At 35.7% G+C, this 26,187-nt stretch overlaps 3 protein-coding genes across 3 annotated transcripts; all 3 read left to right on the forward strand.

Moving 5' to 3' along the window:
• Window positions 1-6,733: 6,733 nt before the first annotated feature.
• On the forward strand, window positions 6,734-9,159 carry LOC116128708 (AAA-ATPase At3g50940-like). The gene is made up of 2 exons (XM_031414461.1): window positions 6,734-7,762; window positions 8,680-9,159. Exons 1-2 carry the CDS (start codon window positions 6,734-6,736, stop codon window positions 9,142-9,144), a joined length of 1,494 nt encoding a protein of 497 aa, XP_031270321.1. The 3' UTR covers window positions 9,145-9,159.
• Window positions 9,160-10,193: 1,034 nt separating this feature from the next.
• On the forward strand, window positions 10,194-11,156 carry LOC116128709 (probable caffeine synthase 3). Its single transcript, XM_031414462.1, has 4 exons — window positions 10,194-10,268; window positions 10,374-10,400; window positions 10,483-10,698; window positions 10,812-11,156. The coding sequence occupies exons 1-4, from the start codon at window positions 10,194-10,196 to the stop codon at window positions 11,154-11,156; spliced, it is 663 nt and encodes a 220-aa protein (XP_031270322.1).
• An 11,532-nt stretch (window positions 11,157-22,688) lies between these two features.
• LOC116128710 (AAA-ATPase At3g50940-like) lies at window positions 22,689-25,419 on the forward strand. The gene is made up of 3 exons (XM_031414463.1): window positions 22,689-23,734; window positions 24,694-24,837; window positions 25,174-25,419. Exons 1-3 carry the CDS (start codon window positions 22,700-22,702, stop codon window positions 25,417-25,419), a joined length of 1,425 nt encoding a protein of 474 aa, XP_031270323.1. The 5' UTR covers window positions 22,689-22,699.
• The last annotated feature ends 768 nt before the right edge of the window (window positions 25,420-26,187 follow it).

Genomic DNA, 26,187 nt, shown 5'->3' on the forward strand with positions numbered 1-26,187 from the left:
TATGCTGCCAACTTTACTTCAAAGATAAGCTGGGTGTAGAAGTATTCCTTCAATTTTTCTTAGATATTCGTCAACTAAGAAGGATACAAACTCCTCTCTCTTGCCACTCGCAAGTTGTTTGTTAGTAGAGAGTGCATTTCCTGGAGCATATTTTTCCCTTTCAGTCTGCCATTTCATCTCCGGCCTTATTTCCATATTCAGAACCCACAGATCATTTGGATTTTGATTCTGATTTTCTGCATCAGACTATACACTGGGTTTTAAGTCTCCCATCACTCTGCACAAATATTCCACCAGCTCCTCTGCTCCAGATATTGTTCCTTCTTCTATACTGCCCAGATATTCCTGCTCCTGCAGCTCCTAGACGATCCTCTCGTAGCACTAGGCCTCCCTTATGGCTACACTATGTCTCTCCACATGCTCATTTTGCTATAGAAGTACATTAGCTATACCATCTTGCTGGTTCTTAAATGCTTCCTTACTTCTATGTCTAAACATATTGAACCTTTTTCTATGAAGAGGCTGTCAAATATCCTCATTGGATTGAAGCCATGAAAGCTGAAATCAGTGCCTGGAAGCTAATCACACTTGGGAGTTAGTCTCTCTCTCCTGGCAAGGCCGCCATAGGCTGCAAATGGGTATTTAAGGTAAAGTACAAATCGATGGCACCCTGAGCGATTCAAAGCTCGGCTTGTAGCCAAGGGTTACAACCAGCAAGAGGGAATCGATTTCACAGAAACTTTTTCGTAGTTGCAAAAATGGTGACAGTGCGCACTATCTGGCCTTAGCTTCTATTCATCAATGGCATTATATCAGATGGATGTTTTTAATGCATTTCTTCAAGGTGATTTGCATGAAGAAGTGTATATGGAGCTGCCTAAGGGATTTCGCAATCAGGGGAGTTTAAGGCATGTAGATTGCTCAAAAGCTTTATGGCTTGAAACAAGCCAATCGGCAGTGGAACCTAAAGCTGACTGAAGCTTTGATCAAGAATGATTACATTCAAAGTAAGCATGATTACTCTATGTTTACACGAAAACAGGGCAGCAAGATTGTCATTCTACTGGTTTATGTAGATGATATCTTATAACCGAAATTGTGAAGAAATGATAAACAAATAAAAGACATTTTGCGAGTAGTTTTAAAATAAAGACTTGGGAGAATTAAGGTTTTTTCTCGGCATTGAGAGTAGCTGATCCAAAGAAGGATAGTGTTGAATCAAGAAAATATGCTGGAATTGATATCTGAAGCTGGAATGGGAGATGCTAAACCAATCAAAACTCCTTTTGAGCAAAATCAGAAGATTACTTCATTTGAATATGATCAAAAATATCCACCAACAGAAGAAGATAAAGTTGGATGATCCTTCAATATCAAGAGATTAATAGGCAGACTGCTATTTAACCATGTAAGACCGGATATCAGTTTTTCAGTACAGACTCTCAGTCAATATGCATAATCCAAAGCAATCACATTTGGAAGCTGCACTAAGAATTGTTAAATATGTAAAAGGGAGCCAGGACTTGGATTACTGATGTCGTCGAAGAGCAACATGGAGCTAATAGCTTATTGTGACTCTGACTGGGCTGCATGTCCAGTAAGTAGAAAATATGAGTGGATATTGTGTAAGGTTAGGTGAATCCCTCATATCATGGAAAACGAAGAAGAAACAAAGTACTGTGTCCAGATCTTCAGCAGAAGCAGAATATCGAAGCATGGAAGCACTACTGCAGAGAAGTTTGGCTATTAGGACTGCTGAAAGAGTTGAATCTGGAAAGCATGAAACCTGTAAAGCTCTTCTGTGATAACAAAGCTGCTCTACAAATGCAGCCAATCCAATGTTTTATGAGAGATAAAACACATTGAGATTGACTGCCACTTGTAAGAGAAAGAATCCAAGTAAAACTTTAAGCACAGATATGTTTGCAGTGGAGAACAAGTAGCAGATATCTTGACCAAGGATAGGGAGACAGCAGCATGAGAAATAGTTGCTAAACTTGGAATGAAAGATATCTACAAGATGCCAACTTGAGGGGGGGTGTTGAAGGGAAGTTGGCCGGAAAATGCATGGCAGTTTAGTCAGCTCAAGACTGTGAAACGGCAGAGTTGGCGTAGTTAGTTAAAAGGTTGTTAGGTTAGTTGGTTTAGTAAGTTAGTTATTCTGAATAACAAAAGCAATGCATGTATGTATATTGAGCTGCCAAGATTCACGTGATCATATATGAGAAAAATATTCTTCTCTCAATTTGTTCCACGTCGTTTTCTCTCCAAATCTAACAGTTCGGCTCATGATCCAGCAAAAAGAATACTGGAAGTGATTACTATGAAGAGTTTGTGGAGAAGAGCAAAAAGACTGAAAACTCTCATCGGTATGAGGTTGTGTACAGAAAAAAACAGAGCAAATGTCAAAAGAATGTAGTTAGTGTGGGCACACATACATCTTGCAAAACTAAGATTTGCAGAAGAAGTCAATCAGAAAAATTAAAGTCTCTGAACGGCGATAAATCCTGCCGGGAACTGAGGAGATTGGGTACGGAAAAGTACAAGAAAAGTACTAATTCTGAAGAGAAAGTAGTGAAAAATTCATCCCCTATAGATGACATGAGCAATGAAGAGTTTCAACAGATGATCGAGGCTTTCATTGCTAGGCAGCATAAGTTTCGAATAACAGAAGAACACTCTGTGATTTAATGGTTACTCATATATTAGAATACTCAAATCAGTTACATAAAACTCTCTCTGTAAATTGCTATGTCATATAAGCAATGAAAAATAATGTCATCTGTATACATCAAGACCAGTTTCTAGTCTGAGAAATGAGAATCTAAATTTATGTCAAAAGCCAATGAGTAATGGAGTCAGTGAAGGCATTTCTTAAAGACTGAATAAGCAGATAAAAGAATATCACTTTTTGCCATGTTCTAGATTAGAGAAAATTATAAACATAATGTTTAGGAATGTATTCTAAGTTCTGTTCCTGTTAAAAAGAAAATGCATTGGTGCTTGGTGCTAAATTCTAATCCTGTGCAGCTAGGCGCTTCGAATTTGGAAAATGCATACAAAAAAGGATAAATAGTAAATTAAAAAGCTGTTTAAAACTTAATTGGTGAAGCCTTCTATGTCAAGAACTTTCTTTTCTTTTTTTCTTTTTTTTTTTTCGGGTAACCCAGGTGTTTGGGTCAGTTTGCACACACCTTAACTAATCTTCGAGCCCCAAGAGCTAATCTATTAGCTATCTAAGAAAAACATACTAATCTTTCCTTAGCCCCAGATACAACCTTGATTCAGAAAGGCACTGGTGGTGGCATAAGTTCAATGGTCAAATACTAGATGAGTCGGTGTTCTGTAATAGACTTTATGCTTTTTCACATAAAGTAGCGGAAATATATCTTGAGCATATGCGCCTATTCTGATATTCTTTTTTGATAAGAACAAAACGTGCAGGAAAGCACAAAAATAAGAAGCCTTCAAGAGCAAGCAGATTGTACTCTTAATATTCATTTTCATATGTGACAACAGGGGAAGTGCAACCATCAAATTCAATCCCCCAAACCCCATGGGATTGGCCTTGTGATCAAGGAAGTTTGCTCCCTTCCTTGAGTTTCTAGGTTCAATCATTGGGGCCACCTACCACAATAACATTGTGGTTTACTAGGGTTTGTATCGTGTTTAATGAAACTCAAATATTAGTTTAGGTGCGCACAAACTGGTCCATGACCTCAGACATAAGTTTAGATGTGTAGAAGTTAGCCTATATAATCCGGTTACCAAAAGAAAAAAAAAAAAAAAAAAGAAATTCAATCCCTCACCAAATGCGCTTGAAAATGACCATTATAAGCTTAATAGTAGGGGTGGATGCTACTCATCATGGCTTACCCTCAAAATTTTTTAAAGAATATTAATATGTACAATTTCTGGATTTTGGCATACCCAAACATAAATATTAATATACAATTAGTTTTTATTTTAACCTACCATAACAGAAATTTCTGGATCCGTCCCTGCTTAATAGTAAGCACATTAATGTAAATAAGGAACAGACATAAATCAATTGGACGATAGAAGAGTTGGGCACTTATAAGGGTTTTTTTCAATCAAAACTTAAGTAAAACCAAAATGCATTTCCTGAGATTTTGGGCTCCATTACTCTTGTAGTGAGACGGGTTTTCTGTGTCAAAGAAGAAATAAAGAAATTAGAGGAAAGGAATGCAGTCCCCCGTTATGAGTTGCAAGGCTGAGTAACACCGAAGGGTATGAATCTGAGAAAAGGTGTTGGGTTGGGTTTCCCTGGATGACCCATTTTAGTAGAGCCCATATTAAGCGATTAAGCCCATAAGGAGATAGGCTTTTATATATTTATATATATATATATATTATATATAATATATATATAATTCCATAAATATATTGAACGAAAATATTATTCACAGACAACAATGTATAAACTATTTAGGAAATTGACCAAATTTCAATACATAATTAAAATATATATATTATTAATTACTCATTTAAATGTGTTAGTAAATCAAAATTTTCCACAAAATTGCAAGAAATGCTGCCTATCAAAAATTAATTGAGTGAAATCTAATTATCATCTAAGTTGAGAGTAAGCCTGGCAAAAACCTGAGTCCAGTACACCCAAGTGGGGTTTAGATTCGGATGACAGTTTCTTAGGTAGAGACGGCAAAGGTCCCCGACTTCTCGAGGACATATCCTGTACGAGCTAAGGATTTCATGCTGTTTACGAGGATGGGGATGGGCACGAGAACAGTTTTAATTCCGGCCTCGGGGTAGCTGATCCCTCGCCCCACCCAGATATTGAATATATTATTTTTATTAGATCGCCCTTATAAATTATACCTTTTAGAGAGAATAATAAAAGAATTTAATATTATAGAGTGAATAATGAAAAACACATTTATAATAAAGATTATTTTTGTTATTCACCAAACGTTCATTTACTCTAAAGATTAATTTTGTTATTTAAAAAGATAAAAATAAAAATAAAAAGTGATAAATAAAGATTCCATAAGAGAATAATTCACGATTCTAACCTTCATTTCAACGAACTGCAAAGTGCCACCATTTTTTTTTTTTTTTTTTTTAATGATCAGGGATGTTAAAGCCAGCTCACACATATTTCAACTAATCTCTTGGAACCCTAAAACTATCAGTCAGGTAAGGGTTCTAGTGACAATCCCTATTAGCAACGAAGGATGAACTCGAACTCAGTGGCTATTGACTACTCCTATTGGCAATCGAGGATGTAGTCGAACTCAGGATCTCTCTATCAATGCACCCCAAAGTCCCTATCGAACCAATTGGTCACCTAAAGGTAGTTTAAGTCCCACCATCTCCTATACCGTGTTGTTTTCCCCTACCTCTCACTTTTCCACCATATAAATCTCCTTCCGACATAAAATTATGTATTCTTTAGGCTTTTTATTGTTTAAAAATCTCTCTCTCGCCACTAGCCCATTGATCTTTAGGTTTGGAACAAAAATACTCACTCTTGTCTTGGTTTGTTCGATTTCTCGAAGAAGAATCTGATGACCCTTTGTAAGCAGATGGTTAAAACAAAAAACTAGTTACATAGGATCGCAAGAATTTTCTTCTGATCCAAGTTTTGAACTTAATTTAAATAAATTTATCGTTAATAATTAATAAACATAATCCTTAAAAAAGGCTAAGTTTAATCATATATATAATTATATTTTTGTTAATAATCATGAAATATAATGCATAAAAAAAAAGGGCAATTCAAAATGTCTTCTAAAAACTTATAAGGTCATAAAAATACAAAAACTTGATGATATCACTGTATACGAACTTTATTTTTTCTTATAAATAAGATTTAGAATAATTAAATTGTTTATTTTATAATATTTTTAATGTAAACCTTCTAGGTCACGATTCGTTTTGCATTTTTTTTTTTTTTTTTTTTAGTATTCGGGGGTGTTCGGGCCAGCTTGCCCACACCTTAACTAGTTTCTCGGAACCTTGAAGTTAACGGTTAAATAAGCCTCCAATATTACTCATTATTAGTAGTCGTAATCCAAGAATCTCGAACGAACTGTCAAGCTACCTACAAATTATTGTTTTGCATGCATTAGTTGTGACTGTGAGAGTACTTGTGGATAAAATCATAAAAGAATTACCAAGATTCTGCAATGAATGAATTTTTCACCAAGAAAATATGTATGATTTTCTGCCGTGTAAAATACTTGACCTCCTGTTTGGACCTTTTCAATCTGCCATATTATGCACCAGCTGTTGAAGAAGTTAAGCAGATGATTAGAACAGAGGCCCACTTTGTTGTCTAGGCTAAAACAGTAAACGACTTTTCCCACCCAAGGTTTGCCTTAATCCCACCCAAGGTTTGCCTTAATGATTAAGGCAAACCTTGGGTGGGGAAAAGTCGTTTACTGTTTTAAGTCTTTATAAATTGTCTAAGTGCCTACAGCAATGACCCAAAAGGTTAATATGACAACGGGATGTCCAATAACTAGAAAAATTCCCACAAAGTCAGTCTAGAAAAAAGTAACCTCACTCTCTAGAATTGAGGGTGGATTCCACCGTCCAACCATTAACAACCGACACACAACACTTGAATTGTGTAATCACGCGCCTTCTTAAAGTTTCAGTTCAAGAAGAACTCTAATAGTCTCCTACCTTCTCATTTGCTCTTTCAACTGCCCCACGGTAACCCAGAAATAAAAAACAGAAAAGAAACATGTTCTTCAGTACTACTACCACCCAAATGCCATCTGCCAAGACTGTAGTTTCTGTTGCCGCCTCGGCAGCTGGCACGGCGATGCTTGTTCGGAAACTTGCACGTGACTATTTGCCTCACGAGGTACGAGATTACTTGTTCTTCAAAGTTAGAGATTTCATTGCACGCTTCTCTAATGAGTTAACTTTAGTCATTGAAGAATCTGATGATGGCTTTAATCTAAACCAACTTTTTAAAGCGGCAAAGTTTTATCTTGAATCGAAGATTCCCCCTGATCATGTGAGAAGAATCAAAATCAACCTGCCAAAAAAGGAAACCAAAATTTCACTCTCGGTGGAAAAGAACGAAGAGATTGTTGATAAATTTAATGGGATTCATTTGACATGGAGATTTATATCAAAACAAGCCCCATCAAAGGTTGTCCGCGACCCACTCCATTACGGCCCTACGGTTCAAAATCAAGTCAAGTTTTTTGAGTTGAGTTTTCACAAGAAACATAAAGATGTGATCTTGGAGAATTATATTCCTCATGTTTTGAAGAAATCCACAGAAATAATCGAGGAAAAGAAGACTTTGAAGCTTCATACTTTGAAACTTGATGGGATGTCTGGAATGGATGCGTGGCAATCAGTGAATCTTGACCATCCAGCAACTTTTGATACTCTGGCAATGGACTTGGATAAAAAGAAAAGGATAATGGAGGATCTAGAGAGGTTTGTGAGGAGGAAAGAGTTTTATAAGAGAGTGGGGAAGGCATGGAAAAGAGGATACTTGTTGTTTGGTCCTCCTGGTACTGGGAAATCAAGCTTGATTGCCGCAATGGCAAATTATCTCAAGTTTGACATCTATGACTTGGAGTTGACCAGTCTTATGGGGATTAGTCGGTTAAGGAAGCTGTTAATTACCACGGAGAATAAGTCCATCCTCGTTGTAGAGGACATTGATTGTTCAATTGACCTTGCAGAGGGAATGGCTAATTCAATGAATTCGGAAAAGATTCCTAAGCACCTTCGATATAGATTTAATCAGGTAATATTATTGCTATCTGTTTCTTTTTTCAAGTTAATGTTTCTTTAGTGTGATGTCTCTTGGTTGATGTGTTGGTAAATTTAACTCAGCAATGTTCAAATTCATGTTTTAATTGCAATTGTATTGAAATAGAGTGCCATTTTATATTGCAAGTCACAAACTTTGTTGTCTAGACTTTCTGTATTTCTATTGAGAGTTTTGTAATAAATTCAGAAAATTTCACATTGGGGTACTTGGAAGGAGTTTGGGGGAAAACATGTCTGGCTCATACAAGACATGCCATTGGGAAATAGTACTCAATCAATTCAGAACTTAAAGCTCTTTTACTTACTGATATTTGATATTTCTACTTTCAAACAAGAGTATAGCTTATAGCCTTTGTGCGAGCACATACATTTTACAAGTGGAATCATCTGTCAAGCATCAGTTCTCAAGCGAGATAGTCACTTACTCAACCTACAGATGTGAATATGGTTGTGCCAGCAAAAGGCCTCTATGGTTATTCTTATCGACAGATGTTGTACATTCTTAGTTCACATTTATTTTTTATCGGTTTCGGGTGTATCTTATCTTGAAACTTAAGCTTAATTACTTGATGCGATGTCCAATATTGTTTTGCGATCTCAAAACTTGGTGTCAAGAATTCCTGTATTTTGAAAAGTTTACAGTAACTTTGGAAAGTTTTGATGTTACTGGCCGAGAGAGGTTTTTTGCCCAGTAGTTGGGGTATCATGATGACTAGGTTATACAGGACAGACCATTTGAGTTTTGATCAGTGGTAATCCAATAAATTAGATCTTTGTTTGACTTATTGATATAGATTATAAACTTTTGTGAGCGTATAAGTGATACTCTATCAAATAATTGGTGGGTTAGTAAAGTGATACTCTTAGTCACATTTTTTTTTTTTTTAACAGTATCGGGTGACATTATCAGAACTGCTAAATTTCGTAGATGGATTGTGGTCAAGCTGTGGAGATGAGAGGATCATAGTGTTCACAACCAATCACAAACACAAACTTGACCCTGCATTGTTGCGCTCTGGTCGCATGGATGTGCATGTCCACATGTCTTATTGCACTCCATTTGCATTCAAAATTCTGGCCTCCAATTATCTTGGCACCACACAGCATCCACTTTGTACAGAGATTGAAGAACTGATAGCGGAAACCAAGGTGACTCCAGCAGACATCGCAGAGCAGCTGATGAAGGATGAGGATGCTGAAAATGTGCTCAGAGGCCTTATTGAGTTTCTTGAAAATAAGAGGAGAGAAAATGATGAAAGTAAAGCCAGTGAAGCTGAAAAGGTGGCAATAGAAGAAAAAGGTAAGCAACAGCTCGAGGAAAATGCAGTTGGAGAAGGGACAATAATAATTGAATAAGCACGGTAGCTTGAGTAAAGTTAATATAGAGGTATGCAAGAGACAGTAGTTTCTGAACAAAATTGTGGCTAGGGTAGTAGGCTTTGGCCTGAAATATTATTGTTATGATGGATGATAATTGATTTAACCACTATGTACTATGCTAGGAAATATGCATTGCATTTTCTAGACTTGTCATGGCCAAATAAAAAGCTCTTTGCGCACATGTTGTTTTCCCTAAAACTGCAGGGTTATTACATGGAACAAAAGTAATGGAATATTGTTTCAGAACGAAATTAAATAAATCTCATACCACAGGGCTGGTTTCAACCAATTGCTTATCCCACTAGTCACCCAACTCCAACAAGTGATATCAGAGTCAGTTCCATTTGAACTGAGTGATTGACCAGTGCTGGACTGTCAAATTACCTCCATTTATAGGCAAATGGACCATATGGACTTGATCGTGAGTGGGAGTGGTTTAACTCCTCACCCAAAAGCCATTATTGAGTGGGAGGATTGTTTACTCTTATACACTCATAACTCATTGGCTTGAGAGTGTCTAGTCGATATGAGATCTCTAACACTCCCTCTCACGGTCAAGCACATATGGTCCACTTGCCTATGAATGGAGGTAGTTTGACAACCCAACGCTGGTCAATCACTCAGCTCAAATGGGGTTGGCTCTGATATCACTTGTTGGAGTTGGACCTAACTCCTCACCCAAAAGGTCTTATTAAGTGAAAAGATTATCCACTCTTATAAACCCATTGACTTGAGCGTATGTAATCGATATGATATCTCCAACTGTTTTTTTACTCTCCTTTAAACGTGATTTGATGAAAAGTATATATATTCAGTCTCATTTTCATCTTGCAGCGACAGTGCAATTTTGTCCATAATATTAATAAAAAAAAAATAATAAATCTATAACTACCATATATCAGTTCAAAAAATCTTCCACGGGCAAAGACGTCAGCTTATTCTTGGTTTCATATACATCTATTTACAATAATTGAACTGGTTTTGAATGACTACGGGAAAGTCATAGTAAAACTCTGGATAAAGCCATGGAATTGAAGGAAGTTCTTCACATGAATGGAGGAGAAGGCGAAACAAGTTATGCCAACAATTCTTTGATCCAAGTCTCTCTCTCTCTCACTCACACAATTTATATCAGAAATTTTTGTACTATTTTCTCTAGTTGAAATAACCATTGATTAATAGTTCCTCTCATTTCGTTTTTTAAGAAAGAAGCTATGTTAAAGGCAGAGCCGGTATGACAAGAGAGCCTGGAAGAACTGTACCTCAGCAGTTTCCCTGAGTGTTTAAATATAGTAGATTGCGGATGTTCTTCAGTACCCAACTCAATACTGTTGGTCAGGGAGAGCCTTGAAGAATTCCAGTCCTTGTTTCATAGCTGCAGTGCCTGGAACTTTCTATGGGAGGCTCTTCTCTAACAATTTTGTTCATACTTCTTACAGTCTTCAATGGCGGTCTCAGGTTAGCCATCTTTATCTTATCAGTTTCACCAATAATTTTCAAGATACATCACTAAATGACATGGTCCTGGAGGTACATCACTCTAAGAATCAATGTTGTCATTCTCCATTTTTGACAAATTTTGCATCATAGCCTAAGCAACATGTGACATGTCTTCAATAGTGACTAGTTATCTTTTAATGCAGGGGTTGATTGAGGAGGATAAATTGGACCAGTTCAATCTCCCCTGTTATGCACCTCCTGTTGAAGAGGTTAAGCAGATGATTAGAACAGAAGGGTCTTTTAGCAGCCGAAAATTTGAGATATTTACAGTGGATTGGGCTCCAAATGCAAATATAGAAGATGGTAAAAAAGTGAGGTTTGATAAACAAACAAGAGGGAAATATGTGGCAATTTGCTTTAGAGTAGTTACAGAATCCCTTTCAGAAAATCACTTTGGGAAGGAGGTAATAGACGATTTGTTTGAGAGGCTTGCCAGGAAGATAGTTGAGTACTTGGACGTGGAGAAAAGAGAATGGTCCTTTCCTTAACTAAGAAATGAATTTTCCATCTCTTTCTAAGGGAATACCATAGCATTAATGGAAGAAGGGTTTTTGTTCATTTGATCATTTAAACGAAATTATTTATTATATATTTTCAACAAAAAATAATAGAGTAAAGCTCCCACTCGTCCCTTTCTCCACAGGACCCCAAAACCAAACTCCAAGCCAAGCTAGGCTACTCACACCCCCAGCCGTGCCACCCCACTCCACCCTCGCTGGGCGCCCCACCGTGCGTTCCTCGCAGCCTTGACACACCACTCCACCCAACAGCCCTTCTCCATCGTGTACTATTAGAAGATTACAGCACCCCTTTCGCGCCTTTCCAGTTCACAAGCCTCTACCACAGTTGAAATTTATCTTTTTTTTTTTTTTTTTTTTTTTTGCTCACCACCTGATGTTGTGTGTTTTGAGCAGTCCATCTCTGGTCTGATGGTGCAGTGGTGGGGTGTAATGTTGGGGAAGTATGGGGGCACGCGGTAAGGGGATGAGTGGAGGTGCCCTGGTGCCCTGGCTGTTGGGTTTGGATTAGACCTCTGAGTGCATTTTCTGCCCCTTCATCTGCTCACAGATGTCTGCAGCGGTCACCTCTTCTGTCAGCGATTGAAGAAGAAGAAGCAAAGAATTGCAGAAATAAATTCTGTACATTGTATTTTTTTTATCATACATGATTTGTACAGTAGTTATTTATACATGAGGAATAATCTGTAAAAGGCAATGCACATATTCTGCATTAATATCATAATTCCATAGATGTAATGAACAGTAAAACAGGAATGTAATGAAAACGTAATATTTGACATTAGAGTCAAAATATTAGTTTTCCTAATTCAGTAATGCTCATAGAAGTCTGCAGCAGTCACATCTTCTTTTAAAATAAATCGTTGTGCACATTTTGTTGTTGTGATAATTTCCTTTTTATTCCTCTCTTTAGAATTAGGGATTTTCGTCTACAGCCGCCTCTCACCTCCAGCTCCACTGCTCCAGGCCGACTTCCGTCGCTGCTCCATTCTCATCCTCCTCCTCTACTTCTCCTTAGCTTCACCTTCCTCTTCAGGTACGATTTTCGCTTTTTTAATTATTTATTTGAATGTTCTAGTTTCTGTTTAGTTGCTGAGAAAATTAAAGCATGTTAAAGAAAGTTTGTGACTTTTTATGACGTAATTTTTGCAGAGGAGTTCGGAGAGTGTTTATTTTGTGATTGGATAGTAGTGGGGTCGGGGAATGGTAACGGGACAGGGTATGGGAAGTCTGGCCCCACCCCATTGTCATCCCTGTTAGCACTTAGCACTGATGTAGGAAAATCTTGAATATTTTAGCATTATTAGAATTTTAATTCAATCTTTTAGTAATAAAAGAACTCGAACTAAGTAGACATTATCTTGGATTTTTTATTTACTTTTCCTAGTAGAATTATGATTAACCTATTTCCTAATAAAATTATGATTAATCTACTACAAATACGGTTATTATGTTTCAAATTATTCAATAAGGTCTCTAATAAAATTTGGGGCAGTTTATTAAAACAACCTTTTAAGTTTGGATTTAATTAAAAAGCTATCAAGTTTTAAAGTTTTACTAGATAGTCATATTATTGATTAAGGGTAATTATGATTAATGAAGTATTATATAATCTTTTAAAAATTATACTATATTCCCAAAAATCTGAAATTCTTGCAAACAAACCCAAACATCTTCTTCTTCCTCCCACCATTAACGCATCTCCACCTTGGTTGCTGTTTCTTCTCAGCTTCGTCTACATCTTCTTCTTCGTCTGCATCTTCTTCTTCATCTACATCTTCTTCTTACTCCTTCCTCTACATCTTCTTCTTCCTCCCTCCTTCCTCTATACTTCTTGTTCCTCCGCCATTAACACTTTCTTCTTCCTCCACCATTAATATCTTCACCGCCAAGGATCCCCCTCCTCCTGACATTTCGTGTAAATATTTGTATCTTCTCTTTACATTTTATATTTAGATTTACAGATTTAATAATGGATGGGGTTTAAGTTTGATTTGATTTAGTTGTTTAGGTTGTTGGGTTGTATTGATGTAATGCAAGTTAAAAGGATGAAATTTATTGAAAATTTATTCTGGTATGTGTTCTGGGTATGATGGTCGATTGCAGTGGAGATGGCTGAAAATTTATTTTTGGATCGGATGGATCGCTTAAGCGATCTGGTATATGACAAGATCGCTTAAGCGATCTGGTATAAGTCTGGTATATGGTACCAGATCGCTTAAGCAATCTGGTTATGATAGAAGATCGCTTAAGCGATCTGGTATAAGTCTAGTATATGGCAACAGATCGCTTAAGCGATCGATATATAGCAGCAGATCGCTTAAGCGATCAGGCTTATTGTACTAGGTCGCTTAGCGATGCAGTAAGCAATTTAAGCCATGCAGTAAGCAATATACTTCGGTAAGAAATTATATTCCATAATGTTTATAATATTTAGTCTTTTTTTATTAATTATTAATTTTTTTTTTCATTTCAATAGAATGTGAAAAGAACACTTCGTTCTTTGTCAATAAGCACCATACATAAAACTGAAAAATCTATTGTTATTCTATTATTTTTGTTAGTTCTTGCAAGAAAGTAATATAAAAAAATATAATATTGATATAAAATTGAACTCTGCAACCATCTATTCGCACTCGTAGACCAAGGCTAAATAGACAGATCGCTTAAACGATTAGGGTAATTTACTTCAATTTATTTTCCATGTTTATGGCATATGTTTAATATAGACGTAAAAGAACTAATTTAATTAAAATATAATAACGGTCATGGTCCCTGAACAAACCGTAACCTGATATGTTTAATATAGACGTAAACATTCTACACCATATATGTTTATATCCAAAAAGAACTAATTTAATTAATATAAGAACGATCATGATCCACTGAACAACAGTACACCTGATATGTTTAATATAGATGTAAACATTCTCCATCATATATGTTAATATAGCTGTAAAAGAATTAATTTAATCAAAATATAATACGGTCATGGTCCACTGGACGAATCGTACACCTGATTGTTTAATATAGACATAAACATTCTATACCATATATGTTTAATATAGTCGTAAAACTAATTAATTAAATATAATAACGGTCATGGTCTACTGCACGAATCGTACATCTGATATGTTTAATATAGACGTAAACATTCTACACCATATATGTTTTATATAGCCGTAAAAGAACTAACTTAATTAAAATATAATATCGGTTATGTCCACTGAAAATTGTACACCTGATATATTAATATAGACATAAACATTTTCACACCATTATGTTTAATATAGCCGTAAAAAACTAATTTAATTAAAATAATCGATCATGATCCACTAATGAATCGTACACTTGATATGTTTAATATAGACGTAAACATTATACACCATATATTTTAATATAGCCGTAAAAGAACTAATTTAATTAAAATATAATAACGTTATGGTCTACTGAACGAATCGTACACCATATTTTTAATATAGACGTAAACATTCTACACCATATGTATTTATATAGCCTAAAAGAACTAATTTAATTAAAATATATAACGATCATAGCCTTTTGAACAAATCATACACCTGATATGTTTAATATAGATGTAAACATTCTACACCATATATGTTTAACATAGCCGTAAAAGAACTAATTTAATTAAAATATAATAACGGTCATGGTCTACTGAACGAATTGTATACCTGATATGTTTATATAGACGTAACATTATACACCATATAGTTTTAATATAGCCGTAAGAACTATTTAATTAAATATAACAACGGTCATGGTCCACTGAATGAATCGTACACCGATATGTTTAATATAGACGTAAACATTCTACACCATATATGTTTAATATAGCCGTAAAAGAACTAATTTAATTAAAATATAATACGGTCATGATCCACTAAGCAAACCGTACACCTGATATGTTTAATATAGACATAAACATTCTCCATCATATATGTTTAATATAGTCGTAAAAGAACTAATTTAATCAAAATATAATAACGGTAATGGTCCACTGAATGAATCGTACACCTTATATGTCTAAGATAGCGTTAATCGTTTAACCAATCTAGTGAAGTACAATAAAATAATCCAAATACCCTGGATCGCTTAAGAGATTTCATTTCTCGCTTAAGCGATCCTGTGTATTTAGACTTAGTCGCTTAAGCGATCTGGTTTTATGTTATCGCTTAAGCGATTCTATGCTTTTACATTTGGTTGCTTAAGCGCATCATAGATCGCTTAAGCGATCATAGATCGCTTAAGCGATCACGACACAGACAGAATCAAATTGTCCAGACGCACGATCGCTTAAGCGATTTATTCTATCGCTTAAGCGATCCTTTGCTTTTAACCTTGGTCGCTTAAGCGATTACAACGTCTTAAGCGATCATGTCCGAATAGAATAAACTTCTGCCTAGATGCACAATCGCTTAAGCGATTAAGTGTATCGCTTAAGCGATTCTTCGCTTTTACTATTGGTTGCTTAAGCGATCATGAACAAGACAATAAAGAAATGCCGAGACGCAGGACGCTTAAGTATCGTTTAAACGATTCTTCGTTTTTATTGTTGGTCACTTAAGCGATCTGAACAAGACAATAAATAAGTGCCCAGACCATGATCGCTTAAGCGATCCTTTGCTTTTAACGTTGGTCGCTTTAACGATTTATAATCGCTTAAGCGATCATGTCCGAGGCAGAATCAACTTCTGCCCAGATGCATGATCGCTTACGATCTAAAATCGCTTATACTAGATCGCTTAAGCGATCTCTGTCATATCCAGATCGCTTAAGCGATCCTTTGCTTTTACTCTTGGTCGCTAAGCGATTTTAGATCGCTTAAGCGATCAGTCTGACGCTTAATTTGCGTCGGCATCCTCCTCTTCAGTTTCAATTTCAACTCTTGCCCTCCCTTGTTTCACCAATAGAATATCTCCGTCGACGCCGTCTCCTCTCCTAGTGGAGCACTTCAGTCATCGGAAGTTACTCCACCACAACTTCTTCTTCTCCATTTTTGGTAGACCCAATCATGCCTAAAATTTGGGGAGTATATGGGTTTTTTCTGTTTCTTTAAGGACTCATATATTATACTTAATCGGGAATGGCAATGAATAATAAATAAAATGCAAAGAGCAAAGAAATTGAGAAATTGCAGAAAATTGGAAGAAAAAACGAGAGAGAGAGAAAGAACATGAGAGAAATGTGTTCTGCCTTTCAAATTTTAAATCAACTTCTCTTTATTATACTCTAACCCATAAATTTTTAAATCTTTTCACCCTAATCCTTTTTACTGCTTTAATTACACTTAAGTATGCCACGTCATATTTTTTAACCTAAAAAAAAATCAAAAAGATTCTTATGACCATTTTGTTAAATGGAAACTTGGGATGGCCGGACAGTTAAATTTCCTCATAAAATCTCTTATTACTTACTCCGGGAATTTATCTTTGTCGTGTTTTCCATCTAGCCAAGCCTTCCGCTGCATCAACCACCCAAATGTCATCTACAAAGACTATAGTTTATGTTGCCTCGGCAACCGCCACGGCAATGCTTGTTCAGAAACTTGCACGTGACTATTTGACTCACGAGATACGAAACTACGTGTTCTTTAAACTTAGAGATTCCATTGCATGTTTCTCTAATGAGTTAACTTTGTCATTTAAGAATATGGTGATGGCCTTAGCCTAAACAAACTCTTTGAAGCGGCGAAGCTTTATCTTGAACCCAAGATCCTGCATAATGTGAAAAGAATCAAAATCACCCTGTCCAGAGGAGAAACAAAGATTTCACTTTACGTGAAGGACGAAGAGATTGTTGATACATTTAATGCGGTTCGTTTGACATGGAGATTTCTATCAAGAAAAAGTTCCATCAAAAGTTGTTCGAGACTCAAAAGATATCTGTCCTACGATTCAGAATGAAGTGAAGTTTTTGAGCTGAGTTTTCGCAAGAAACATAAAGGTATGATCTTCGAGAATTATATCCTTCATATTTTGAAGAAATCTAAAGAAATAATTGAGAAACCTAAAGAATTAATCGAGGAAAAGAAGACTTTGAAGCTTTCTTCTTTGAAACGTGATCGGATGCATGGAATGAATAAAGATGTGTCGCAATTAGTGAATCTTGACCATCCAGCAACTTCTGATACTTTTGCAATGGATTTGAATAAAAAGAAAAGGATAATGAAGGAAAAGATATGGGAGGATCTAAGGAGGCATAAGGACCGGGAAAAGTTTTGTAAGAGAGTGGGAAAGGAATGGAATAGAGGATACTTCTTGTTTGGTCCTCTTGGTACTGGGAAATTACGCTTGTTTGCTGCAACGGAACGTTGTGCATTTGACATCTATGACTTGGTGTTGACTATTGATATTAGGGAGAATAGTGAGTTAAAGAAGCTATTCATTCCCATTAAGGATAAGTCCATTCTGGTTGTAATTGTTCAATTGAGTTGCAGAATAAGCTTGTGGAGGCAAGGGCCGCTGCAATGAATTCGATAATGGATCGTAATCACTTTCTGAAACTAAACCGGGTAATATTATTGCTATCTGTTTCTTTGTTCAACTTTAATGTTTCTATGTTCTAATTGCAATTCTATTGAAATAGAGTAACATATTATAACCTTTTGTAAACTTATGGGTGATACTCCATCATATAATTGGTGAGTTAATAAAATGATATTCTTATACAATCATAATATGCAATCATAATTTGTTCACATATGTATATTCTTTTTTTTTTTTACAGTATGGGTTGTCATTAGGAGGATTGCTAGGTTACCTAGATGGATTGGTGTCAAACTATGAAGAATTAGTTCTTTGTTGGCAAACCTCGATACGGAATGAGCTGGATGGGTCGCTCTTAAAACGACTTGAATGGTGTGAGGCTGGCGCTTGACTTGGTGTAGGAATATTACTTGATTTCTAATTTTATATTTATGTTTTAGCATTTCAATTTATTGTTTTAGAAATATTAGGATTTCTTATTTAACTTTTCTCGTAGAATTATGATTAGCTTATTATAAATAATGTTGTTTCAAGTTCTTTATGAACAGTTTATGTTGTTTATAAAATAATATATTTACATGTTCGCAGGCTACTGCTCACTCTTTATCCATTATTGAATTATTTTGATGATAATTTCTAATCTAAATTCCTGCCAACTTAAATTGGCAATTTTGTCAAATTAAAATTATATGTGTTAGATTTAATTCAATCACTTGATTTAATGATTTTGTTTGAACCACCATTGGGTAGCCCAATGATTAATTATGATTTTTGAACATATTATTTAAGAGGTTTTAAGTTCGATCCACTTGGATTGCTAATAAGAGTGGTCACTAAAGTGATTTACCTTATTATCAACTTCAGGGTTCCAAAGAATTAGTTAAAATGCGCATAAGCTAATCCGGACACTTCCGGTCACCCAAAAAAAAAAAAACCTACATACATGCTTCCCCAATTCAAAGAGAAGCAAGATTTTAAGCAAGATCATGGCCAAGACTGTTAAATGTACGTATCCAGTTTTTTGCACTCTTTCTTCATCCTCGTTCTAATTGCAAACTGGGGTGAGTGACATAAAGCAGTAGCCAAAACCCACAAAAGCAAAGAACCAGAACTTCAGACACAACTTTTAATACATTAATTCGAAGCAGCTTTTTAATTTACCATTATCCTTTCTTGTATGCACCTAGCTGTACAGGATTAGAACCAATGCATTTTCTTTTTAACAGGAACAGAACTTTGAATACATTTATAAACTTTATGTTCATAATTTTCTCTAATCTAGAACAGGGCGAAAACTGGTATTCTTTTTATCCGCTCATCCAGTCTTCAAGAAATCCCTTCACTGACTCCATTACTCATTGGCTTTTGACATCAATTCACACTCTCGTTACTCAGCCTAGAAACCTGTCTTGATGTATACAGATGAAATTATTTTTCATTGCTTATATGACGTAGTAATTTATAGACAGTTTTATGTAACGTAAAATAAAAAAGGAATAAGAGAAATGATTTGATTATGCTAATATGTGAGTAACCATTAAATCACAGTGTTCTTCTGTTATTCGAAACTTATATTGCCTTGTCATCTACAGTGGATGAATTTTTCACCACTTTCTCCCCATAAATATTGTTTTAAAACCCGACCCGTTGTGAGACCCGACAATGTGACAGGGTCACGGCCCAGGTTTTAAAACAGTGCTTATACAATTTGCGTACTTCTCCAAATGCAACCTTTTAATTTGGAGTATGTGAAGCAATGTAAGTGATTGACTTCGATAGTGATTATATTTATAAATACCAATAATCAAAGAAAGTGACAACACACTTAGAAAACCAGAGTATGACAAATTTTTAAACTAAGATTATCGAAACAAATTCAAAGCATAATTATCCATGACAAGAGATCAGTTATCCAACATCCAAATCTCTTTCAAGAAGGGCATAATCGAGCAAAGCTGCAATACAAACAGCGATAGCAGATAGCTTCCAAGAACAAAGGAAAAATCAAGTCTGGAATAGCACGAAAATACAGGGACCCTAAATCACCTTAGAACCACCAAATCTATGAGGAACTAAAGGATTCTCACTGCAAATGCAATACCTTTAAAATAAAAAATAAAAAATAAAAAATAAATAAGTAAATGAAAGAAAAAAAAGTGTACCCAACTCACAAAGTTTTTATTTCAATGTGCGTATAAAACCCCGCATCAATATATATGGCTCCACCAGCTGTGCCTGAAACATAATAGACAAAGATAAAACCTCATCTTCGAAATTCCCAGAATAGAAGACTATTTTAAGAACAAACTCAAGTAAATATATTATGAGATGGCCAATTAGGATATTTTCTTATGAGATGTACCCACAAATAACAAACAGAGAATCCGAATTTTAATACTGCAATGCAGTCATGCATGCCAACAACTTCATGGTCACGAAATCGATTGACCAGAGGAACTTAATGGAGGCTAGGAAAATTAGATGAGATACAGTGAATCACTGGTAAGAAATGGAGAATCATGTACTTGCCACAAAACTTGGCAATTGTTGCCTCGGAGGGACCAGAGTCCTTCAAGTTTAAGCGCTATAACGGCATTTTCGTTTCGATTTTCCGGTGAGGATCATAACCTGGAGGTACATCACTCTAAGAATCACTGTTGTCATTTTCCATTTTTGCCTAATTTTGCATCATACATGACTGTTCAATGGTGAGTAGTTATCTTTTAATGCAGGGGTTGATTGAGGAGGATAAATTGGACCAGTTCAATCTCCCCTGTTATGTACCTGCTGTTGAAGTTAAGCAGATGATTAGAACAGAAGGGTCTTTTAGCATCCGAAAATTTTAGATATTTACAGTGGATTGGGCTCCAAATGCAAATATAGATGTTGGTAAAAAAGTGAGGTTTGATAATCAAGAGTCCCAAGCGAACCATGAAGCTACCTAGAAATAATTGTTTTGTATGCATTAGTTGTGACTCTGAGAGTACTTGAGGATAAAATCATAAAAAAATTACCAGGACTCTGCAATGAATCCATTTCACACCAAGAAAATATGTATGATTTTCTGTCGTGTAAAATACTTGACCTCTTGTTTGGACCTTTTCAATCTGCCATATTATGCACCAACTGTTGAAGAAGTTAAGCAGATGATTAGAACAAAAGGGTCTTTTAGCATCCGAAAATTCAAGCTTTTTAACGTGGATTAGGATGCAAATGCGAATATAGAAGATGGTAAGAAAGAGAAGATTGATAAACTAACAAGAGGCAGGTATGTTGCAATGAACAGTAGTTGCAGAATCCATTTTTAACACTCACTTTGGGAAGGAGCTGATTGATGATTTGTTCGAGAGGTTTGCCAAGAAGGTAAGAGGAGCACTTGCAGGTGGAGTGGACAAAGGAGAATATACAAATATGGTCATTTCCTTTACTAAAACAATGCAATAAAATACAATTATAATCTGAAAGATAACAGAAGCTAATTAATGGAAATGGGTAATAATCATATTTAATCAATTTATATTCATTATTTTTTAAACTCTTTCTTTTGGCGACAATATTAAGACCAATGTTAGGGCAAAAATCATCTTGGACTGGACTTAACGAGACCCGATAACGAACTAAACATGTTACAGCTCAAGGCCTCAATCCAATCCCGATTGGGCCTATACTTAAAATCATCTTGTGAACTATCCACTCTATTAGTTGGGTTATCCTATAAGTTAAGCTAAACTGGGTTTCAGCCCATTAGCATGCAACAGTCCATAAATAAGAAATCAGAATCCCATTCTATTTCCTCTTCTACTAAGATTCTAAATCTTACGCAAACCATTAAACATAATCTGATAAGGTCAATAAATCATATTTCTTTCATGATAGAGATTATCTCCCAAAATAAGACTTAGTGTCCTACTAAGATTCTAAATCTTACTTAAACTATTAAACTTAAAGGTGAAGAAATCATATTTATTTCTTGATAGGGATTATCTCCCAAAATAGGACTTAGTGTCCTACTAAGATTCCAAATCTTACTTAAACTATTAAACTTAATTTGATAAGGTTAAGAAATCATATTTATTTCTTGATAGGGATTATCTCCCAAAATAGGACTTAGTGTCCTACTAAGATTCCAAATCTTACTTAAACTATTAAACTTAATATGATAAGGCCAAAAAATCATATTTCTTTCTTGATAGGGATTATCTTCCAAAAAAAAGGACTCAATGTCCTACTAGGATTCCAGCCCTTGGGTTCACTATAAAAACAGAGGCTTGCCCTCTTATTAGGCATGCAATCTCCCATAGTCAATCTACACTATTCAAAACCATCTATTTGCTCCTAAAGTTCTTGCTCCCAAGAACCCGACGCCTCTGACGTAGTCCTAGCTTCCGACAAAACTCCTAGTAATTCTTTATCTCCTTAATTATTATCAAATAATCTCTTTCAGCCTTGCTGATTTGAGCGTCAGAGTGCCTATAGCAAACACCACCCCGGTGTTTTTCGGAAGCTTCACGTTTGCTCTTTCATGTGTGCAGGTCCAACAGATTGTTAATGGTCTCGATCTCATGAGATCAGACCCTATTTTCATGACGACAGATATTTTGCATCTACAACCAACCACACAAGTAAAAAGATCCCATTCTTTGAGTCTTTATGACTAAGTGCCAATGACTAAGTGCCAAGAGCAATAATTTGATAACGGGATCCAATAACTAGAAAAATTTCCACAAAAAAATTCCACAAAGCTGTCGAGAGAACTCAGTGACCTCACTCTCGAGAATTGAGGGTGGATTGCACCATTCAACCAGTAACAACCGACATATAACACTTTGAATTGTGTAATCACGGGCCATCTTAGAGTTTCAGTTCAAGAAGAACTCTAATTGAACTGTAATACAGTCTTTCACTTTCTTATTTGTCATTCACTTAATTCCACATAAATTTGTCTTCTACCGTCTCATTTGCTCTTTCACTGCCACGACGGTAACCCCCAAACTGAAAAGAAACATGCCCTCCAGTACTACTGCCACCCAGATGCCATCTATCAAGACTATAGTTTCTGTTGCCGCCTCAGCAGCTGCCGCGGCGATGTTTGTTCCAACACTTGCACGTGACTATTTGCCTCACGAGGTACGAGATTACTTGTTCTTCAAAGTTAGAGATTTCATTGCACGCTTCTCTAATGAGTTTACTTTAGTCATTGAAGAATCTGATGATGGCTTTAATCTAAACAAACTCTTTAAAGCGGCAAAGTTTTATCTTGAATCGAAGATTCCCCCTCATGTGAGGAGAATCAAAATCAACCTGCCAAAAAAGGAGACCAAAATTTCACTCTCAATGGAAAAGAATGAAGAGATTGTTGATAAATTTAATGGGGTTCATTTGACATGGAGATTTATATCAAAGCAAGCCCCATCAAAGGTTGTCCGTGACCCACACCATTACGGGCCTACGGTTCAAAATGAAGTCAAGTTTTTTGAGCTGAGTTTTCACAAGAAACATAAAGATATGATCTTGGAGAATTATATTCCTCATATTTTGAAGAAATCTACAGAAATGATCGAGGAAGAGAAGACTTTGAAGCTTCATACTTTGAAACATGATCGGATGCATGGGATGGATGTGTGGCAATCAGTGAATCTTGACCATCCAGCAACTTTTGATACTTTGGCAATGGACTTGAATATAAAAAAAAGGATAATGGAGGATCTAGAGAGGTTTGTGAAGAGGAGAGAGTTTTATAAGAGAGTGGGGAAGGCATGGAAAAGAGGATACTTGTTGTTTGGTCCGCCCGGTACTGGGAAATCAAGCTTGATTGCGGCAATGGCAAATTATCTCAAGTTTGACATCTATGACTTGGAGTTGACTAGTCTTAGGGGGAATAGTGAGTTAAGGAGGCTGTTAATTACCACGGAGAATAAGTCCATCCTCGTTGTAGAGGACATTGATTGTTCAATTAGCCTTGCAGAGGCAAGGGCTACTTCAACGAATTCGGTAATGAATCCTAATCACCCTCCACATGGATTTAATCTAGTAAATCAGGTAATATTATTGCTATCTGTTTCTTTGTTCAAGTTAATGTTTCTTTAGTGTGATGTCTCTTGGTTGATCTATTGGTAAATTTAACTCTGCAATGTTCAAATTCATGTTTTAATTGCAATTATATTGAAATAGAGTGCCATTTTATATTTCAAGTCACAAACTTTGTTGTCTAGGTTTCCTGTATTTCTATTGAGAGTTCTGTAATAAATTCAGAAAATTTCACATTGGGGTACTTGGAAGGAGTTTGGGGGAAAACATATATGGCTCATACAAGACATGCCATTGGGAAATAGTACTCAATCAATTCAGAACTTAAAGCTCTGTTGCTTATTGATATTTGATAATTCTGCTTTCAAACAAGAGAATAGCTTATAGCCTTTGTGCGAGCACGTACATTTACAAGTGAATCATCTGTCAAGCATCAGTTCTCAAGCGAGATAATCAGTTACTCAACCTACAAATGTGATTATGGTTGTACCTTTATGGCTATTCTCATAGATAGATACTATACATTCTTAGTTCACATTTATTTTTTATCGATTTGGGGTGTATCTTTTCTTGAAACCTAAGCTTACTTGATGCAATGTCCAATTTTGTGTTGCAATCACAAAACTTGGTGTCAAGAATTCCTTTATTTTGAAAAGTTTAAAGTAACTTTGGAAAGTTTTGATGTTACTGGCCGAGAGAGGTTTTTTGCCCAGTAGTTGGGGTATCAACATGACTAGTTTATATAGGACAGACCATTTAGAAGGAAATGGTATTTGAGTTCTGATCAGTGGTAATCTAATAAATTGGATATTTGTTTAACTTATTGATATAGATTATAACCTTTTGTGAACGTATGAGTGATACTGTATCAAATAATTGGTGGGCTAGTAAAGTGCTACTCTTAGGCTATTTTTATAAATAGATGTTATACAATCATAATATGTTCACGTCATTTTTTTTTTTTTAAACAGTATCAGGTGACATTATCAGGACTGTTAAATTTCCTAGATGGATTGTGGTCAAGCTGTGGAGATGAGAGGATCATAGTGTTCACAACCAATCACAAACACAAACTTGACCCTGCATTGTTGCGCCCTGGTCGCATGGATGTGCATGTCCACNCAGAAACTGATAGTGAATGTTGCTGACTTTGTTGATGACTGAAACTGATGGCTGATGTGTTCTGATTATTGAAACTGATACTGAATGTTGCTGAAGTTTCTCATGATTGAACTGGTAGTGAAGAATCAGAACAGAAACTGATAGTGAATGTTGCTGACTTTGTTGATGACTGAAACTGATAGTGAATGTTGCTGAAGTTTCTCATAACTGAACTGGTAGTGAAGAATCAGAAACTGATAGTGAATGTTGCTGATTTTGTTTGCAGTAACTTTGTTGATGACTGAAACTGATGAACTGATGGCTGATGTGTTCTGATGATTGAAATGAAGTTTCTCATAACTGAACTTGGTAGTGAAGAATTAGAAACTGATAGTGAATGTGATACTGAAACTGTGATAACTGGAACTGGCACAGTGAACTGGAACTGGAACCAGGTTTCTCTGTTTGTGTTTGTTAATGCTATTTATGAATATGTGAAGCCAGTGTTGAGGAACTGGCTCTTTTCAGCTAAGTACCATCTCTTAATTCCCATCCTGTGCCTTGTGGCTTGTCAATATGATCAACCTAGTGTTTAAGCCTTCTGATCATTTCTCACTGAGACTTATAATGAAACTGGTGATCAGGTTACTTACTAAATTCTCACAATTTCACTGTGAAATTTTACCTGCTCATAGTAAATGGATAGAGAAGAAAGCAGCCAATTATTTAAAACGTATTGGTCCCTGGCTATATTTATTGTATTAGATAGTTGAAGCTTTTACCCCTTTAAAGTTATTGTATACAACTTCCTCCCACAGCTCATAATGGTCTGACATGAAATGGTTGGTGGTTGTATTTAGCTCTTGGGTGTTTGATGTTTCAGGTAGTTAAACGAAGTCCAGTGCCAGAGTTATCGCAAATTCAATAAAAAATCTCTGGGAAAAAGGCCATATTGATATTCCGAGATCCAATCCAAGTTCCGGGTGAAGCTCTAAATGCTCTAAATAGGGAATTTCCTTCATTCTTATTATTTTTTTATTTTTTTACATGGATTGTAAAAATAATCACATAAATACTTGTTAGGTAAGAATTAAGAAATCGAAATATCAATTTTCTTTTAAAATCAAAACGAGAAATGATAAGAGTTGGGTTGGTCCCTCTCTTGCATTTGGAAATAGCTTGGTAGTGTAACGTATAAGAAAGTTTAATAGAGATGAGATGATAAGAGTCTCACGTTGAGGACTATATTGATGTTTGCATGATAAATTAGTTTCTTACCATTTAAGGAAATTGATCCGTATTTTTGGAAGCTATATATAGGGGTGGGAAAAAAAGTTCGGAAACCGAACTGAAAAAGTGGTTTT

Source organism: Pistacia vera, unplaced genomic scaffold (assembly GCF_008641045.1).
Source record: "Pistacia vera cultivar Batoury unplaced genomic scaffold, PisVer_v2 Contig202, whole genome shotgun sequence".
Classification (NCBI taxonomy): domain Eukaryota; kingdom Viridiplantae; phylum Streptophyta; class Magnoliopsida; order Sapindales; family Anacardiaceae; genus Pistacia; species Pistacia vera.

What these genes read in the sequence shown, in the direction of transcription:
- LOC116128710 (XM_031414463.1), top strand. Translation starts at nt 22,700, where the DNA reads ATGCCCTCCAGTACTACTGCCACCCAGATGCCATCTATCAAGACTATA. An exon ending in GATTTAATCTAGTAAATCAG is followed by an intron (nt 23,735 to 24,693) that starts GTAATATTATTG and finishes TTTTTTAAACAG; the next exon opens with TATCAGGTGACATTATCAGG.
- LOC116128709 (XM_031414462.1), top strand. Translation starts at nt 10,194, where the DNA reads ATGGAATTGAAGGAAGTTCTTCACATGAATGGAGGAGAAGGCGAAACA. An exon ending in CTATGTTAAAGGCAGAGCCG is followed by an intron (nt 10,401 to 10,482) that starts GTATGACAAGAG and finishes GATGTTCTTCAG; the next exon opens with TACCCAACTCAATACTGTTG. An exon ending in TAAATGACATGGTCCTGGAG is followed by an intron (nt 10,699 to 10,811) that starts GTACATCACTCT and finishes CTTTTAATGCAG; the next exon opens with GGGTTGATTGAGGAGGATAA.
- LOC116128708 (XM_031414461.1), top strand. Translation starts at nt 6,734, where the DNA reads ATGTTCTTCAGTACTACTACCACCCAAATGCCATCTGCCAAGACTGTA. An exon ending in TTCGATATAGATTTAATCAG is followed by an intron (nt 7,763 to 8,679) that starts GTAATATTATTG and finishes TTTTTTTAACAG; the next exon opens with TATCGGGTGACATTATCAGA.